Source organism: Plasmodium coatneyi, chromosome 3 (genome assembly GCF_001680005.1).
Source record: "Plasmodium coatneyi strain Hackeri chromosome 3, complete sequence".
Taxonomy (NCBI): Eukaryota; Apicomplexa; class Aconoidasida; order Haemosporida; family Plasmodiidae; genus Plasmodium; species Plasmodium coatneyi.
In genome coordinates, this window is record NC_033558.1 from 165,693 (window position 1) to 184,288 (window position 18,596).

Here is an 18,596-nt window from a genome sequence, read left to right on the forward strand (position 1 = left end):
CACTCGTAAGCGCTCAAGTGTCCCCCCTATGTTAACGTCGATGGTAGACAGCTTACCAAGGTCAACCCTGTGGGGTCTCCCTGGTGTATGCCACCCTTTTTCCTCCATACAATTTCGTTCCATTAGCGAAGAAGATGAGGCCCCTTCACGTGGGTTAGCTTTTCTTGACAGTGTGAGTGCACGCAGTTTGGTGTGCACGGTGTAAACGAAAAAAAAAAAAAAAAAAAAAAAAAGAAGATCGAATAAAGGAACATTTGTGATGAAAAAAGCTAGCTGGGTCAGGTAAATCTTCCCCACAAGAGCAAACAGAACAAGAAAAAAAAAAATATATATATGTAAAAACGTCGCTTAAAAAAGCTAGCTCAGTCAGGTAAAACTTCCCCCCAAGGCAATTAAACGTGGCACTAAAGGTATGCCCTGCGCTGCCTTTACGTAAAACAACTCGCCGGCAAACCACTAAAAGCGCAGTGAAAGCCTCCCCACAGAATGGTGATACGCTTAATTTTTAAGTTCAAAAAATTGTAAATGGCATCAAAGTCGAAAGTGGAGCTGCTAAACGTGAGGATAATCGTCTTCAAGTGGGTGTCCACGTCGTAACTACCATCAGTGTAGTTGATGTAAACTCCTTTTTTAAAGTTACTTAAAAACGTGTTAACATGCACAGAATGTTTTAGTCTTTTTTTTTTAAATTCTTCTGGGGATCTCATATCAATAATTATGTAATTATCAAGAGATAATTCGTTCGCCAAGTCTGTGACGTATACAAATGGAAACATGGGAAAGTTACACATCCTAACAAGATCTTCCCTTTTGAATCTCTTCTTAACTTTTTTATTTGTTAACTTGTAGTACACGCACTTTGTTCCGTTGTTTTCATTTTTTATTTTTTTCTTTCCCCCCCCGATCTTTTTATCTTCACATTTATAATTTGTCACGACGTCCGTTTCATAGTGAGAGAACTCACTTAAGTTTTTTTTTTTTTTGTTTATCTTGTAATTGCGTAAAAATAATTCGCAGTGATGCGCAACGCCTCGCGTTTTTGCGTTGGCCATTTGTGCGTCTCCTCTTTGATCTTCCCGCGTGACCGCTGGTGAAAGGAAGTTGGCAGAGTCGCCACTTTCCCCCCAGTTGTTGTCATCGTTTAATTTTTTATGTTTTGTTTTTTTCAGTTCTAATTTTTCATTCTTTAATTTGTCTGTTTCAGTTGTCCTACTAACCAATCCATTTTTAATTAAAATTGTCCTCCCTTTGGAGGGAACCTGTCCCCCTTTTTTCCTGTACACCCTAAACGTATCCCTATGCACGTAATAGCGCACCCAGTTGGCGTCCCCGAGCAGATAGGGCAAGTAGTTAATATGGGCCCGTTCATTTTCAAGCAGGTTCGCATTATTGTTGGGATTCTTCGCCCGTTCATGGATGTTCGTTTCTTCATCAAGGCCGCACCCCACCTGGGGAAACTGCAACTGCGACATCGGGCAGCTGCTAAACATATCCATGGAGGTCTTCAAAACGAAATTTAGGTTCACCAAACAAGCTAGCGAAAATATATTCTTGTAAAAATTCTCCCTGCACATGTTCATAACAATGTGCCTTTTCAGATAAATCAAAATGCTCAAGCAGACAAAAAAAAGGTAACATCTTGGCTGAGTAAGAATCCTATCCAGTAACCAAAAGAATTTTTGCGCATCGAAGAAGTTTGCAAATAGGGAGCACACCCAACTGTAAAGCACCTTCTCCACGTTGATGTCGTTTTTAAAAAAAAATAAAGTCAATTCGGGGGCGTAATAACTTAGCAGGCAATTAAAGGTGTAGGCGAATTTTCGCCAGTTCTTCTCACTTGTGTATAGATCCAGCAAATATTTCTGCACCACCCGCTTGGTGCACTTGTAACATAAGTATGTACTATCATAGTAGAGTAGACATAATGGAAGGAGCAAACTCCTCAGGTGTTTATTTCTTACCCCCAATTTTATGCTAAGTAGTAATTCCAACGTGAGTATTCTCTTCGCAAATTGGGGGCTTCCCACCAGGTCGTTATATCGCCTGCGTCTTTTAAGAAAATATTTCAACGATAATTTGGTTGTTTCGAAAGGGTCATTATGGATAGTCCCCTCTTTTTCATCTCCCCCATTGTAAGCTTTATCATATCTTCCATTTATGTTTCCATTCAACTCGTGAATCCTCCCTTTGGATCCCCAATTTGGTGACGAATTTTCTCCTGACGGATTAACGGACAGTTCTGCTCTGCCCTTAGAAAGGGCCTCACAAATTAAGCGTCTCATTTTATTTTTCTTCCCCGGTGTCTGTCTGACCAGTAAACAGTACCTATACCCAAGCAGCGTCAGGTAGGCCATCCCCCGCATGTGTCCTGGAAATCCTCTCCTCACCTCTTTCTCTAATTCGTCACTGTTGAGCGGGTCGAAGGTTAGCAATTTCTGCAGTTTTAAGTGGAGGCTATACTGGTGCAGGAAGGAGTGATCCTTTTCATACACGCATGTCACCTTGTTCAATGGGTTGTATCCATCCCTGTCCACCTTCGACTGGACTAACCTATAGGCATCCTCCAGCGCATCGTAAAATTCAACCAGCCTCACCCCAAGCACTTTCTTCGCGCCGCAATCGCGCAACGGAAAAGACGTATATCTCTCTTCCGTGGGAATGTTGAAAAAGAATGAATGGGCAGTACCCTCCTCGTGTGTTACTACTTCAGACATGTTATTTGGGGTAACACCTCCATAACGCTGCTCCTGTTTGGTAACCGTCACCCCATCGGACGGGTATGCGTTCGTCTGTACCGAAATGACACCCCGATGAATGATCCTACTGAGTTTGCTCTTCTTACCCATGAGGAATTTTCTCCCCTTCACAGAGATGGTGTATCCATTTGTGCAGCTCCCTCTGGTGAACAAATCCGCACGACACTTCACCATTCTGTAGGTACACCTCAACCTCCCACTTCGTCGTGAATACGTTACATTTGAGTCCCCTCTGACGAAGTGCGAATACACGTTAAGCACGCCTTCGTATCTCCCCAACAGAAGGAGTTTAAAAAAGCGAAAAAAAAAAAACTCGTAAAACTGTTTCTCCTTTGTATAGACTATGTAAGGCAATTTCAAAACGCTACATGCCTTGTTAACCCCATTTAGGTAGAGCAGTTCGTTGAAAAAGTCCATTTTATACAACATACCAAACCAGAGATGTATGTCCTTCGTCGTTATAAAATGTTTGCTCTCCAGTTGGTCTTCCCTGACATTGCTTCTGACGTATTCTACTGCGTACTGGTTGTAATGGGTTGGTTCGAATTTCTCTTCTTCCCTCAAATGGGATAGACAATTTGGTGGTGTCTCTCCCTGTTGGGGGGTTATCACCACGTGGTTGTTATTTTTCATGGGGTATGGATCATCACATCTTGGGGAAGGAACCCCCTGTTCTGGAATCCTCCCTTGTGATTGTTCCTCTCCCCACTCCTCCATTAAGACACTAGCACCTAGCGGGTAAATGGATGAGTGCCCCCCCCGTGGATAGAAGTACGGGTGAGAAAGGAGCGAAGAGGAACCATGTTCCTCACCACCTCGTAAAGACAAACACTTGTGCAGAAGGTTAAAAAAAAAAATCCTCTCATTTTCTGCACCCTCTTCCTGCATTATTTTTTCCACGTTTTGCTTCAACACGTGCAGAGTGAAAAATTCAGACAACATCTTCTCGACCCACTTGACGAATCGGACACTTACGCTGACGTTGAAGAGCAGTTCGATGTGGCTCTTCACCACCCGGTAGGTCAGCAGGTTGGCATGGAAGCAATTATTCTTAGCGCATTTTTTCTTTATGCAACCCACCCCACCACGATAGCCCCCCTTCCCAAATGAGCGAAAGAGGACGTATACATTCATGTCTAGGAGGCTGACCTCCTGCGTAGGATCGACTTCCGCAAAAAGGTGATAAACCTTCGTATACAGAAGGAACACAAAGATGGCCTTCACCTTTTCCAACGTGTCTTCCCCCTCCGCTGGTTTGTCAATATAGAGGGAAGTCTCATCACCATCGGGGTGTCTGCCACGTGGCTTCGTTTCTTCCTCGTTCATTTGGCGCATCCGCTGGAGGGTCCCCAAAACTTCGTGAAGTTCATTCAAGAGGGGGTTCCCCCCGGTGGACTCACCACAAATGGGTTCACAATTCCTCACGAGGAAGTCAAAGTCAAATATTCCGTTCACCAACTGTAGGATGATAATCCCCACGTTGAAGACATCCACATGTTTGAAGACGTCATATTTGGAAGACCCTTTCCTTTTACCATTCGCTAAATCGTTGAGCAAGAAAAAAGGGGGGAAGTACAAAGGGTTACCAACAAACCGACTAACAAGCTGTTTGTCTGCACGGGGGATACTCATCCGTTTGAACCTCTTTTTTTCACCAGTTTCTTCTCCCTTCACATTGGTGACAGTCTCTGCTTCGAACGGGGGGACCCGCCCCAATGTGCTCTTAAAAAAATTGTCACACTGATCAGTCTCACCACGGCAGTAGCTACCAAACAAGTAGGACATGCAGTAGTTGTGGATTTTTACTTCCCCCTTGGGTGTTACAAGAATATCCCTCAACGTTAGGTTTAAAAGTTTTATTCCTTTGGAGTGTAAATAGTTAACTGCAGAAAGGATTTGTCGAACAATTTCTTTCATAGAATGTGCATCGATGAGCTTCCTCCTGGAGATGCTTCCCTCCTGGGGAAAACTCAAGCAATCATTTACCGCTCTTCTGTTTATTGCTTTCCTGACGCATTTAAAATTGATCAGGTCCATTTCTTCCTCGCCCAGCAGATCATACAGGGATAAGGAGTAGTACTCAGAGGACAATACAAAGTCATCTTCCCTTCGACATAAACTGAAATAACTGCACACATTAGGATGGTTCAGGCGTTTTACTTTTTCAAATTTGCTGGCAATTGAGCTGTACTTATTGAAATGGTTCCCTTTTTCTGTCTTGTCAGATGGTACTCCGTCTCCTCTTCCTTCTGATATAACCTTGTTATGTTTCTTTTTTCTTTTTTTTTTTCCCTCATCAAGGGAGTAGCTTTGAATCCCCAGTAGGAATTCAGACGACTGGCAACGTTGGTGGAACATTTCGTCGTCCTTGTGGTGGTGGTGGTGGCCGAAGCATAACGATGTGGTACTCCCCCCTTTTCACATAGGTAATTGCCTTCCTGGGTGCACCTCTCCAAGGTAATCAAACTGGCGAAGTCGGGGTTAATGGAGTTTTGTGCGTCGATCTGTTCTTCCCCCCAACGTTGTGTAGGCTCTCCTTGCTCCTGTGGGGTGAGGCTCATGTGAGGGGGCATCTTCTGAAGGATGCACACCGGGGGAAATCGCCTTCCGCACATTGAAAAAAAAAAAAAAAAAAAGCCACAATCGCAACACGACCATATAGCCACCCCTCCGATTAACGCATTCGAGTTGTAACCCTTCGTGTGTTCCCCTGTTACCGATCCTTCATAGCCATTCCCGTTTGGCAAAAAAAATATACAGGCGCCCTTCCCCAATGCACCTTCGCTTCTCCTATTTCCCCCCTAAATTATTTTCTGCCTCTGCGAAAATATCGGAAAAAAAAAATTCAACAAAAAAAGGAGAAGCCCTCACGCAATCACATTTGCTCTCTACAATTTGTTCGTTTTTTTTTTTTTTTTATACCTTCAAAATGGTTACAAAGTTGGGGCGAAGGTAGTGACGCCACTGAACGGGACACACAAAAAGGCCGCCCCTTTAAGGGCCAGGCAATTAGAGCCTAACACGCAGCAACGGCCCAAGCGGTAACGCCAAACGGGCTACTACTTGTATTATTATTTTTCCCTACCACGTGAGTATCCGATTGCGCCATTTTTTTTTTTCCTCCCTTCGGGTTACCGCTGCGTGGATCGGTACTGGTGCCATGTCAACATACACCCGCGGTTCGCCGGTGGCCTATTTGTAACTACGTGTATACAGCACCTATGCAATTTGGCATGGATCCCTCTCTTTTTCTTTTTCCGATGCCCCTCCCCCACGCGGCGTCCCTTAAGCAAGCCGGAAGGAGAAAAAAGAAAAGGTACCACAGGATAAATGCAAAAAATTGTAAAAAAAACTGCAGAGTCCCTTGGCCAGAAAAAAAACCAACTGTTACATCCCTTTGTATTTCCTTTTTATAGGGAAATTTCAAAGAAATCTTTTTTTTTTTTTTATAAAAAAGCATATGCGGATACAAGTGTATAAATATAAAACGCAGTTCATTTTTTTAGCACATGTTTTGGATACGTCATTGTTATGTAAATGCTTAGCCGCTTTTCCTTTTTCACTTTGTTTTTCCTCTTTGTGCTTCACTTATTGCGTATCCTACTTTGTGTTTCCCCCTTTTTTTTCTTTTTCCTACTGGGTCAGGCGAACATTGCTTTCGCTGTCACGCCACACGCCTTGCCCATTTTGCTTTACAAGCGTGGCGTAAATGAGCTACCCAATTTTTTCAACTGCAACTGCTTGCATTGTAGTTATGCTAACGCTTAGCACCTACAGATAATTCTTCCATCCCTTCATTGTGCGTCCCCTTTTTATTTCCCCTGCGGTTCCTTAGTCGATAGAACGTAATGTTCATGAGCCTGTGCAGGTAGGCTCGTCGTGCCAGTGTAGAAACGCATTACGTGTGCGAACAAGCAGGGAAACACACAACCGTTAGTGTAGAACAGATTCCTTACCTGCTACGCACACTGTTTAGTTCGCTCCGACCATGTGGTCACCCCAAGAAGTATGATCCTTCCCCCCTGCAGATCCCCCTAACGGATGAGTATTCTACCCCTTATGATGAAGCTTCAATGATACAAAATAAAACACCACTGCAAGAAGGAGAAGATAATTCTAATAAAGAGGGCAGCTGTCCATTCCGTTCGATATAGTTTCTCCTCCTGTGAGGGGCAGATTAGCAGCCTGGGAGGAGGGCACACACAGCCGCAGCCACGTGGCAAGCGCCGTAACCCCCTAAATGGGAACCCCGTAGAGGCAAAATGTGGTTTAAAAATATCTACTCGAAAGAGGAAGGAAGGGAGAAGAACTTTGCCGGTCAGGAAGATGCCATCGACTATGATGAAGAGGAGCAACAGAGGAGGGACGGTATGGAAGACGCTCCGCAGGAAGACAATGCCGCAGAGAGCACGCAACAAAGGGAAGACCCCTCCGATGAGGAGGAGGAGGAGGAGTGCCCCCTGGACGATACCCAAGTGAACGAACAAATTGAAAACATCCTAAATAACATGACGTCCGATGAGGAGGAAGAAGGAGAAGTGGTAGAGGACGAAATACCATACGATCGAATTGAAACAAAAAACGAGCTAAACAAAGAAGTGATTCTTCTGAACTTTTATGCAGACATGTCCAGTCAGAGGTTAACCTCCCTCATGAGTGTCTTTGGGAAAGTGAAAAACTCTTTCATAGACGACAATGAGGGGGTCCACGTAATCTTCAATTCGGTTAGGAGCTCCAAAAGGGCGAAGGAATTTCTCGATAATTTAAAGGTTAAGAATAGGAGAATACAAGTCATTTACGGGACGTATGAGGAAAGGAGAGACGATCCCCGCATTGGTGGTGCATCTGCAGGGGGGGAGTATACCGTTGGTATCCTCGGGGATGACGCTCCTAACGCAGGCGAAGTGAGGGGAACTCCCAACGGTGCTTACACCACTTCGCATGGTAACAGATTAACCAACTATAAAAACGGAAAGACACCCGTAAAGCTATATAAAAATAGGAAATATTACCTGAACACGGTTCCCACACATGAGCAAAACAGAGTGGGTAATAATTTTCCATACAACAGTCAAGTCAAAGGGATGGTGCCACATGTGAAGACCAACACGTTCTTTGTCCCACCGTCCTCCAGTGGAAATATGGTGAACGAATTTATTCCTCCGTCTGAACTGCCCTTCAATCAACAGGAGAAGGCACCCATGAACAATCACATGCACAACCACCATCCGGATCAGACCACCCTGCACGACATGCCTACCTTCAATAACGTTTCTAATTATGTGCAGCACCCCCCTCCTCCTCCTCCCCCAACGTCACGAACTCTGTATAACCAGTCGTTTACGGAATCGGGCAGGGGTAGCCATATTGAACCCTACCCTCATTATAACCACCCCAACAACCCACCAGGTAACAACCTCAGCAACCACCCCAACAACCACCTAGGGAGTATTGGCACTTTAAATAGAATGCTAAATAGGAGCGTGCTACCCCCCCACGTGACGATAAAAAAAATAACTGATCATTTTCCCAACACATTCCATTCAGGCATGTATAAAAAGAACAGCTTTGAAGCCCCCCCTGGAAATCCACCCTATGTATCCTACTCCAATCAACCTCCGACCTCTAGTAGGAACCTACACATGAAGGGAGTGCCTCCCCCCCCTCACGGTGAAACGGGCATGACAAATCCGATTGGAGGAAACCACCCCCCTGTTTCGATCATCCCCCATTCCAGGGACTTACCGACCGCTTCCACAGGACCTCTCTATAACAACAGCTTCCATAAATACCATCCTAGTAACGATCAGTACCATGGTGGGAACATGTCCTACGGGAACCTCACCAACAGTGAGGATTACCCTACTGGTCATGGGCTCTACAACAACCATGAGGAGTACGGCCCTCACTCAGCCCACACAATGAAACCACCGAAAATTACAAAATACGGCAGAACAGTTAAGCATAGTAGATACCAGCACCCGCTACTGGCACCCGAAAGGGAATCATTCCAGAATGAGGAGCCAATCGAATACACCCCATTTAATGAGGACAACCCGTTCGGGATCAGTGAAGAAAATAAAATGGTAGACAATCCTACCTGGAATGATAGGAAGACAAAACAGGTTCTAGAATGGGATCAAGATGCATCTGTGGAAAAGAATCACCTCGATTTTGTAGACTCCTTTGGGTCAGCCAAAATATTTAACCGATACTTGCTCGTAACGGACATTCCAGACCACCTGGATAATGAGAACAAACTGAAGGAATACATTAGTGGGTTATTTGAGAACGAGAAAATGCGTCACTTCTCTGTGGAGGTCTCCCTCTTTGTTTCCGTCGAGGTGGACGAGGAGAGGCTCTTTAAGAATGCCACCAAGGGGGAGCATGACGATGCGCCGATCAAGGGGGAGGAAGAAGATGCGCCCGTCAAGGTGGAGGAAGAAGATGCTCCCGTCAAGGTGGAAGAAGCAACCAAGAAAGAGGAGGAAGCACCAAACGGGGAAGGTGCACTCAATGGGGAAGATGCAACGAAGGAGGAAGCGGAGGAGAAACCCAAGGGGGCCAAGCGTAGGGGTGCGAAGAAGGCGGCTGCACCCAAGCAGAGGAAGAGGCGAGGGAAGGCCAAGGAGGAGGTAGATCAAGCGGATCAAACGGAGCAAATAGAACAAGTGCAGCAAGTGGAACAGGCAGATAAAACGGATCAAACGGAGCAGGTGGATCAAGTGGATAAAACGGACCAGGCGGAGAACCCTCCCCCCGGGAAGAGATATGCTCACCTGACCTTCCGAACCATTAAGAGCTGCGTGGAGGTGAAAAAAGCGCTGGAGAAAAATAATTTTAAAGTGACCTTCTCTGCCCCGAGCAAAGCCAACGTCTGTCTCTGGGTAGGAAACCTTTTAAGAAGTTATTTTGTCCAAACAGCGAATGTACTAAAAAGCATGTTCATGCATTTTGGTCCATTGAAAAACGTAAAATATGTGTCTGACAAAAGTTGTCTCTTCCTCCAGTACTGCAATGTGTCTGACGCTATTAAGGCGAGGAACCACCTGTATGGATTGCAGGTTTCAAATAATAGCATGCTTAACATAGACTTTTCTGCTTTTGGCGAATGGGAAGGAAAACAACACAAGGTCAGTTTTACTAGGAAAAGGTTGTTAGATGCACTTGCCTACGATAATGGGAAGGTTAAAGAGAGGTTAGAGTCTACCCTGAAGAAGAGGAACACTGGGTTTATCGACTCAAAGGTTATGCATCTCCTAAAGAAGGAAGGTCATCATGGAAGTTATACCGGAGGAGGGGGGATGCGCCTTAAAAGACATGCCACGGATAAGTGGGATGACTACAATGTAAAGAGAAGACCACACATGGATGGAAAACGTTCACCTAGCACATCCTTGCATAGGAGGAAATATAGATCTTATCACGTTGACTCTTATCCTAATGGTAACTCTGCCAGTGAGAGAACACGTGGTCCGGGCGACCATTCAAGATACGATAAGAGAGAATCGAGACGGTCTTCCAAAAGGAAGGGAATGACCACGCCAGATTACTCTCACCATGATGATCACCACCATGACGAGTACCACCATGACCACCACGACGATCACCACCGTCATTACCACCATAGACGGCACAAGAGGAGAAGAAGCCGAAATGGAACAAGTGCGGACCGTGGGGATGCCGCTGGGTACAACTCTCCAGGGGAAGGAGGAGGTTCAGCAAGTGACCTCACCAAGGGTGCCACCATTCGAGACCATGCACAAGACAACACAGACAGTGACTTCAACAGCTTGGATGACATAGAACTGAACGATTACAACGATATTCAAAAAACCGTTTCCTTCTACGTTAACCAGAAGTACAAGTGTGACTTCATCTCCAACTTTTACGACGGGAATCCGGAGCTGAAAATGTAAGTGACCAACAGCCGTGAAAAGGTCTAGGAGCGATGAAGGACCGATGAGCGTTGTTACTTAGTCCATCTCCCTTGTTTTCATCTCCCTTGTTTTCATCTCCCTTGTTTTCATCTCCCTTGTTTTCATCTTTTTTTTTTTGGCCACCTGTTCACCCCCGCAGCTACCCCAAGCTGAACGTCGAAACGAAGAGTGACGTGCAGAATCTCATGAACATTCGGAACTCCTGCACCGATTACTCCGTCTGGCAGTTGGGACCAAGTAAGGAAATTGCTTACCCTTACGCGTTCCTAGTGGCGTGTCTATGTAACCCTCCCTAGTGGAAGGAAGCACATCTATTCATCGTGACGTCACACATCACCTGTCCCCCCCGCAGCCGTCAAACAGAAGAAAAAGTTCCTGCACATCTGCGAACACTTTAGCAAAAAGAAAAACATCCCCGTCATCATCGACAAGAACTTTACCATATTTATTGTCCCCATGAAGGAGGACTACCTGAAGGACCTGGGGGTGAGTGCACAAACGGGAAACCGGAAAACCGGCAAAGTGGTCACCTTGCCAAGCGTGAGGACCATCGTGGCCACCACACATAACTGTTCCACATAACTGTTCCACATAACTGTTCCACATAACTGCTTTACACAATTGCACCCCTCCATTCGTTACCCCCCCTGCAGATCGACAACCCGGACTTCATGTATGCCTTTGTCCTCCAAACGAAGAAAGCCTAGCATAGCGCAGGATTCCCTTTTTTTTTTCTTCCTTTTTTACCGCATCGAATTTATTTGTTTTACGACACACATTCATATTTTCCTTTTTTTTATGTACCTTTTGAAGATTTAAAAAAGTAATTAAAAATGAGCCAAAAAATGGGGCGCAAAAATAAGAAAAAAAAATTTAATGGTGATAAACACTAAACAAAAAAAGGACACTTTTTTTTTCTTTTTTTCCCTCCCACGTCGCTTTAAAAAAATTTTTCAAATGATGCTTTTCTCCCTTCGTCAACAGTACGTTCCATTTACGTTGCGTTCGAAGGGCAGCTACTCGTGGCCCATGGAGGCAACCCTGCTTATGGGGGGAGACAACCCCTTCAACGTGCGGCCTACCGGGTAAACCACACTGCTTTCTTCCTCCTGTGGTAATCACTTTTTAAGTTCTACCGGAACGACGATGTTCTTACTCACAACACCGTTTATGAATGAATCGCAGGACGTCAGCTTTTTTATGTTGTCCTCCAGGTTGTTCTGGTAGCTGTGGAAGTTGTAATTCTCTGCAGGAGAAGGGGAAAAAACATTCGGATGGATGTTTACGCAGGCAAATGAATGCTAGATGGGTGTGAGTTTCAGGGCAACTCTCCCTTTACCATTCATGACGACGGCGTAGATCACGTCCACCACGTTGTAGGAGTTTATCCTCTCGGTTAGATCCAGGGGTCTGCAAATAAGGGGGGGAGGAAACAGACGCGTGATTGAACCACTCCTACGCAGAAAATGGAAGTTAGACCACTTTCATACCGGCACCACACCAGTGCAATGACACCTACTTGGACTTGAGTGCGAAGATGCACTGCTGGAGGGTCTTGAAAATGTTGCTGTTGAGTGCCTTGCAGTCCTCGTTGTATTTGTCTTCCTCGTCGACGCTTTCTACCTTCACCTGGACGATGCCGTGGAGCAGCGAAGCGAAGGTGAACGCCTCCTCCAGGTTGATCTGCCGGTGGGGGAAACAAACAGTGCACAATGTGCAAGGTGCACAACGAGCAATAAGTAGTCAACGGTGCACAACACGCAATGCGTAGTCATCGGTGCACAACACGCAATAAGTAGTCATCGGTTCATGGTTGCCGGTTCATGCTTGTTGGGCACTCACGTAAAGGTAGAGCCAGAACGCGTGGGGACGAATCTGCTGGGACAAAACGATCGTCTTGAAAATGACCACGTGCTGGTGGTAATCGAAAAAGGTGTTCGACAGACAGAGGAAGCATTTCAGCAGGTGCTTGTACTGACTGAGGAGGTTATTTAAGACAATGCTGGCATATTCGGCTTCCTCCACCAGGTACATGAGGGCCTCCTTGTTTGGCTTCACCGTGGTGGCTTCACCCTTCTGTTGGAAGTTGGGCTCATTCGTATTAACGTGCCTGTGGTGTAGATTATTCGCATTTCCGATGTGACCGCCACTCTCCCGGTTCGTATACCTCTGCAGCCGCCGGTTAATCACCTCTAGGAGTTTATATTTTACAATTTCCAATTGTAACTTCCACTCCACACCGACGTGACTATCACTACAGTAGTAGGAGTAATTCTCGATATTCTTCCTAACCAACTGGACGTGCTTTCTCCTCTTCTGTCTCCCACCGTCTTGCAAATTGTTCACCTTTAAGGAGTAACTCTCCCTGTCGTGCCGCTTGTTCCAAATGTGCAAGTACAAGTTCTCACTAGTGATGTACTTGTAGTAGGTCGTTAAAGTGATCTCCTTAAAATTTTCAAAGGAGTTCATTTGTATTTTATACGGTCGGAAGAGTTTCATATATTTCCTACTCGCCTCCGCAGTGGTACCTCCCAATGTGCCCACTCCCGCGTTGTCCCCCCCAAGAGGTGCATCTTATTAGCAATGAGGTGTTTCATGTTTTTTATTTTCACGGGGGAGGAAACCACATAATTGTCTGTCTCCCTCTGCACCGTTCCATTGCTCATATTGCAAAAGATTATATCGACCGTTATGTTATAGGGCCATGCAGAATTCATGTCTTCTTCCGAAACTTGGCTGTTCAGGATTGTTGCGTTCCTCTTCGCCTTCCTCTTTCTATAACTGTTTTTCAACTTGCACTCTCGTTCGTACAGATCTCTTATATCATACAACTGTTGGTTGGTTCCATTTTTAAGGTGTTCCCCCTGTGTGGTTGCCGCTTCTCCCCCGTTGAAGAAAAGCCCATCCACCCCCCGATAGTCATACAACGTGGAAAAATTAAAATAATTCGAATTCAGCAACTCAAAATTTAGCCCGTACTTATTAAAATTGTTTATGCTCACCCCTTTTACCATTTCGACACTTTTCAGCTCCTCCATTTTTTTCCTATACAAACCAATTAGGCGTATCTCCTCCTTCCTTGAAGCGCCTTCATTATATGTACTTTTCAGCTTTGCTAGCTGTTTGGTCATCTCTTCTATTTTTTTCATTTTTTTACCCAACACATTATCCTGCTTTGTTAGTAAATTTTTTTTCTCTTTTAATTTTTTTTCCATTTTTCCGTTATACTTTTTTAGCGTCTCTATTGCTTTCTTTGTTCTACTGCATCTGAGTTGTATTACCTCATACTTTAGAATCGCATCGTCTAACTTTACGCTCACATTGTTCAGATGGTTAATCTTTCCAACAAACGAAAACATCATGTCCCTTATATGTTCGTACAACTGCATTAGGTTGGGTAAATTCCTTTTGTTACTCTTTAGCTCCTTCAGGGAGTATATCCTACACCTCCTCACAATTGCCAGCGTCATCTGTTTTATCATTTCCTGTTTTTTCATTAAATTTTCGCTCAGTTTTTTTTTCAGTTCCTGCTTCTGTTCCGTCCATCTGCGGAGGGACTGTTCCTGCATATTCGTCTGTTCCGTCTGTTCCGTCTGTTCTGTCTGTTCGATCTCCTCCTCGTTTATCGCCTCGTCCTCCTTGTAGGGTTCCATGTCGACGCTGCAAAAGGCCTCCTCTTCCGTTGCGAGGTCCAAATCGTCCTCCACGAAGAACCCCTCTCCTACGTCCTGATCATCCACGTTGTGCTCACCTACGTCCTGTTCCCCCACGTCCTGCTCATCATAGATGTACTTCTTATAATTCCCCTCGTCCGAATTGGCCCGTGCGTGCTTTCCCAATTCGTGCATCTCATCAATGGACCCTCCCCCGAAGGTTACCTGTCCACCAATATGCGTAGTGTATCTCCCTCTGGCCTTCAATTGCCCAGCATCCGCCCACTCCACCTCCAAATGACCCTCATCCCCTGCGTAATGTTCACCGTATGTGTCCTCCTCTTCCTCTGCGGGGTTCACTCGATCAGCATCGTCCATTTGGTTCAACTGATCCATGCTGTCCTCCTCTCCCACTTCATTCGCATCTTCCACTGCATTCTCTTCTGCACCTTCCTCCGGCAGCTCCCTCAACCGGCAATGTTTCCCCTCCTCCTTCCCCATTTGATCATTCACCCTAACGCTCATCCTACTGGAGGTATACACTTGGGGTTTCCCAGAAAGCCTCTCCACCTGCATACTTTTCCCAACCGTTTGTCCCCTATCGTTTAAACTCTTCCTCTCTCTGAATCTTGCCTGCGCCTCTTCATCCTTGGAATGCATACTCACGCTGTAGCTAGCTCTCCTGTTCGCTTTGGATACCTTAAACCTGTTCTGATGTGCCTCCTGGTTGTTCACCTCCGTGGGGGCTGCCCCCATGTTTATCGTTTCCCGCTCTGTACCATTCCTACCTTCAGCGAATCGCCTCAAAATGGGTTCATCCCCCCCGTTCGATTGGCTGATCGATTGTCTATTCGACTGTCCGCTTGGTTGCCGTTCCCCTTCCAAGTGACCTCCACCTGCAGCATCACCATCCTTTGCATTTGCTCTTTCACCTGCGTTGTCTTTTTCCTTGTCCTCTGTACGAACCCCCCTCGTGTGTTCGCTCCCCCTATGCGTGGATACCCTATACTGTATGGTGACGCTCTCCCTGGGGGGCACTTCTTCCTCGGTGGGAAGCCTCTTCAGGGTGGACTTCCTACCAGCAGTGCCCACCTGAGGGTCCTCCTCCTTACACTGCGCTTCTGCACTGGTAGATTTTTTCGCATCGACCAGTTCGTCATCCTCCTCTTCCTTCACCCTGTAGCTGCTCCTAGCCCCCTCTTCACCGGTCGATTTGGTTGCCCTCCGCTTGGCCCCCGAAACGCTACTATCCTTGCACTCATAAAACACTTCGCTGTTGTGCCCTTCTTTTCGCCGGATGGATCCATCCTCCATATGGACCTGCGCCCCGCCCTCCTCTGCATCTACACCCTTGTGTGATTCTCCCCCCTTGGAACGCTCGCTGGGGGTTCTTTCATACATCTCCCCGCTGTCTACCCGTCCATAGCTTCCAACCTCCCTGGAGTCGCTAAGGAGACTAAACTTTAGGAAGTCCTCTTCCTTTATATTGTCAATATCGGTGGTTAGCAATTTATGCAGAACGTCCTCCTCCTCATTATCCTTGTCTTTACCCAGGTGGTCACTCTTTTTGTTGTTTCCCCCTTTAGGTCTATTTCTAATGGGGGATAGACGAGCCGACTGGACCATATCGACGGAGGTCTTTGTTTTAAAGCGCACCGATTCGGAGGACGTTCTCCTGTTAAATTCGTTAGGTGCATTTCCATCGGTAGGGTAGTCTATGGAGTTTCTCTTTGCACCGTTAAGACTATCATACCTGTAGAGTAGCTCATCGATGGGAGACTTATCCATGCTACTAGCCAAATTTTCATTCAACCTGTCGACCTTTTCCTTATCCGAACTAGAATCGTTAGATGCACCTTTCCGTTTCACTTCTGAATTATTAGAATCGCTAGAAATTCTGGTAAACTGAGTTAGATGTAGAGGCGATACTTTTTCTTTGTCATCAAAAACGGCAATAGATCTATGGGAAAACTGCACCGACTTCTTTCGTGCACTAATATTCTCGGGTAATTCCTTCACCGGGGAAATGGAATTGCTCTGTTTTAGGATTCCTTTCTTTGGCGTCTCATTGTTTAGTCGCATCTTCCTAGAGGAGCTGATCCTACTTTCCCACAGGGAGTAACTCCCATTGGATAACCTACTGTTATTCAATGAATCATCATTTCCAAAGTTCAGGTCGACACTTATTTTCTTGTCTAGTGAGGTTCTTTTTAAAAACTCAGAATCGCTTGCGTATCCTCCGTCTAGCAATTCTTCATTCGACTTATCACTCATGTGACTGTTTTGCCCACTGTTCAGTAGGAAGCCTCTCTTCAGTTTTTTCAGCTCCTCGTCCAGCAGGTCAATAGAACGTCTCCCACTTCGTGTGTCACTTTTCTCACCCATTCGTGTGTCACTTTTTTCACCCATTCGTGTGTCACTTTTCGTGGCGCCCCCCTTGTTTGGGTCCACCTCCGAACTCCCCCCTTGGCCCTCCACCTTCGACGGAGACGGAGTTATCAGATCGCTGTCATAAGCATTATCCGTCCTCGAAAGGGAAGCATGAAATCTTTCATTTCCACCAGAGTGGTAATTCTGGGACCACCTCTTCCCGTTGTCATCCGTTACGCTTAAATTAAAAATGGAAGAATTACGCATGTTTCCCAGGGACAAGTGACTGTCCCTTCTCCGACTCGACTTTGCATTCAAGTCGGTAAAATGAGAATCCTCCTTTAGTTGAAAATCTTCGTTCAGAAAACTCATTTGGGAAAACCTGGGCAGATTCTTTTTCTGTTGGGAATTCCTCGTGGGGTTGAAATCAGCATCTAGTTTGTCTTCCCCATCCAGGTCGCCTCTCATCAGTTCCCTAAACTCTTCGGACGTCATTTCCTTCAGCTCCCCCATGTTTGCCATCCTTTCCAGCTCCTTATCCATGTCCTTTAATTCGCTCTCACCAATTCCCTCCCCACTTAGCAGGTGATAATCGTCGACGCTGCCGAGGGAATCTCCTCTCCTGTGGGTTGCTGACCCATCCTGCCTGTCCCTCCCTTCTGTACCTTCCCTGCCATCCTTACCTTGCGCATCCTGGGTGCCCATTTTGTCACTCCCGCGCGGTGGTGATCAGACACAGCAATAGCTAGTTGGATGCACGGACCAACCAGCGCAGTTAATATGACACCCCTCCACTGATGCGCCTCTGCTTACACAAATGTGCACGTGGAGGACGTACCTACGGGTGCTTCCTTTTCTATTCAAACGGGGAGATAATACAACTCCAAATTAATGATTTGAAAAAAAAAAAAAAAAATCCCCCGTGAACGTCAAAATTGCCTGAACTGTGCAGGTAAAAAAAATGGCTAGTTAACAAAACCAAGGGCGCTGCTCATTGCGGCGGTTAAATGGCGCAATGCTTTTCCGCTCCACACATGGAAATTTACACGCGGGAACTTCCCCACTATATTTGTGTTAGCCGAAAAGGAGAAGTTTAGCTAATAATTGGCGTGAAATAAACGCGTGACAGGTTTACCGGATGGCCGCCGCTCTTTCCCCCCTTTTGTCTTTCATGAGGAGAAGCGAACGTGGCGAATTTGTGCGTAGCTTCGTCACTCAGCCATGCTTCGCGCTGTGCCACTTTGCCGCGAAAAGTTTTTGCTCATTAATTTATCTGTGTAGTTTTATTTGCAATTCTGTTCGCTACATTTTTTACGATCTTTTCTTCTTTGCAATTTCGTTTTTGCAATTTTTTTTTTTTTTTTTTCTTCCTCACAATTGCAAGCGCGAGCATACACCCCCACGCTAGGCCGTTTTCCAACACTCGACCTGCCCGACGTGCACATATGGAGGATGTGTTCGCCCCCGAGTTGTGCGAAAGGGGGACGATGCGTATTTTTCACGCCCTGCCGCTTTGGGGAAAACCCTATTTTCCTCCACCACCTGTATGCCAATGCTGTTCGAGGGCAATTACACAGGTGGCACTTTTTCGCACCTTTCGGGGATCCCCCGGTCTAGTTAAGTCAAAATGGGGAGTGGCCCCAAGGGACGCACGCGAAGGTGGTGGTCACTTAAAACCGGGAAAATAAAAAATTAAAATGAAAAAATGAAAAACAAAAAATAAAAAAAAAACTAAAAAACAGTGGACCAATCGACGGATCGACCGATCGGTTAATCGCATGAAATTCAAGCGAAATGGGCAACTACGAATGGGTGACATTTCCACCCATACGATGAAGAAGAAGAGGCCCACACAGAGCTGCACTAGTGCAGATAGA

The 18,596-nt window shown here is 45.9% G+C and overlaps 4 protein-coding genes across 4 annotated transcripts; 1 reads left to right on the forward strand and 3 right to left on the reverse strand.

Annotated features, from left to right (window-relative positions):
• Positions 1–428: 428 nt before the first annotated feature.
• On the reverse strand, positions 429–5,114 carry PCOAH_00004230 (Serine/threonine protein kinase; the record flags this gene model as incomplete). Its single annotated transcript, XM_020057238.1, has 1 exon — positions 429–5,114. One exon carries the CDS (start codon positions 5,112–5,114, stop codon positions 429–431), a length of 4,686 nt encoding a protein of 1,561 aa, XP_019912936.1.
• Positions 5,115–7,018: 1,904 nt separating this feature from the next.
• Positions 7,019–11,403, forward strand: PCOAH_00004240 (RNA-binding protein; the record flags this gene model as incomplete). The annotated part of the gene is made up of 4 exons (XM_020057239.1): positions 7,019–10,671; positions 10,836–10,933; positions 11,049–11,182; positions 11,350–11,403. 4 exons carry the CDS (start codon positions 7,019–7,021, stop codon positions 11,401–11,403), a joined length of 3,939 nt encoding a protein of 1,312 aa, XP_019912859.1.
• A 411-nt stretch (positions 11,404–11,814) lies between these two features.
• Positions 11,815–13,165, reverse strand: PCOAH_00004250 (Uncharacterized protein; the record flags this gene model as incomplete). The annotated part of the gene is made up of 4 exons (XM_020057240.1): positions 11,815–11,942; positions 12,036–12,106; positions 12,216–12,379; positions 12,539–13,165. The coding sequence occupies 4 exons, from the start codon at positions 13,163–13,165 to the stop codon at positions 11,815–11,817; spliced, it is 990 nt and encodes a 329-aa protein (XP_019912885.1).
• A 26-nt stretch (positions 13,166–13,191) lies between these two features.
• Positions 13,192–17,424, reverse strand: PCOAH_00004260 (Uncharacterized protein; the record flags this gene model as incomplete). The annotated part of the gene is made up of 1 exon (XM_020057241.1): positions 13,192–17,424. One exon carries the CDS (start codon positions 17,422–17,424, stop codon positions 13,192–13,194), a length of 4,233 nt encoding a protein of 1,410 aa, XP_019912807.1.
• Between the last annotated feature and the right edge of the window lie 1,172 nt (positions 17,425–18,596).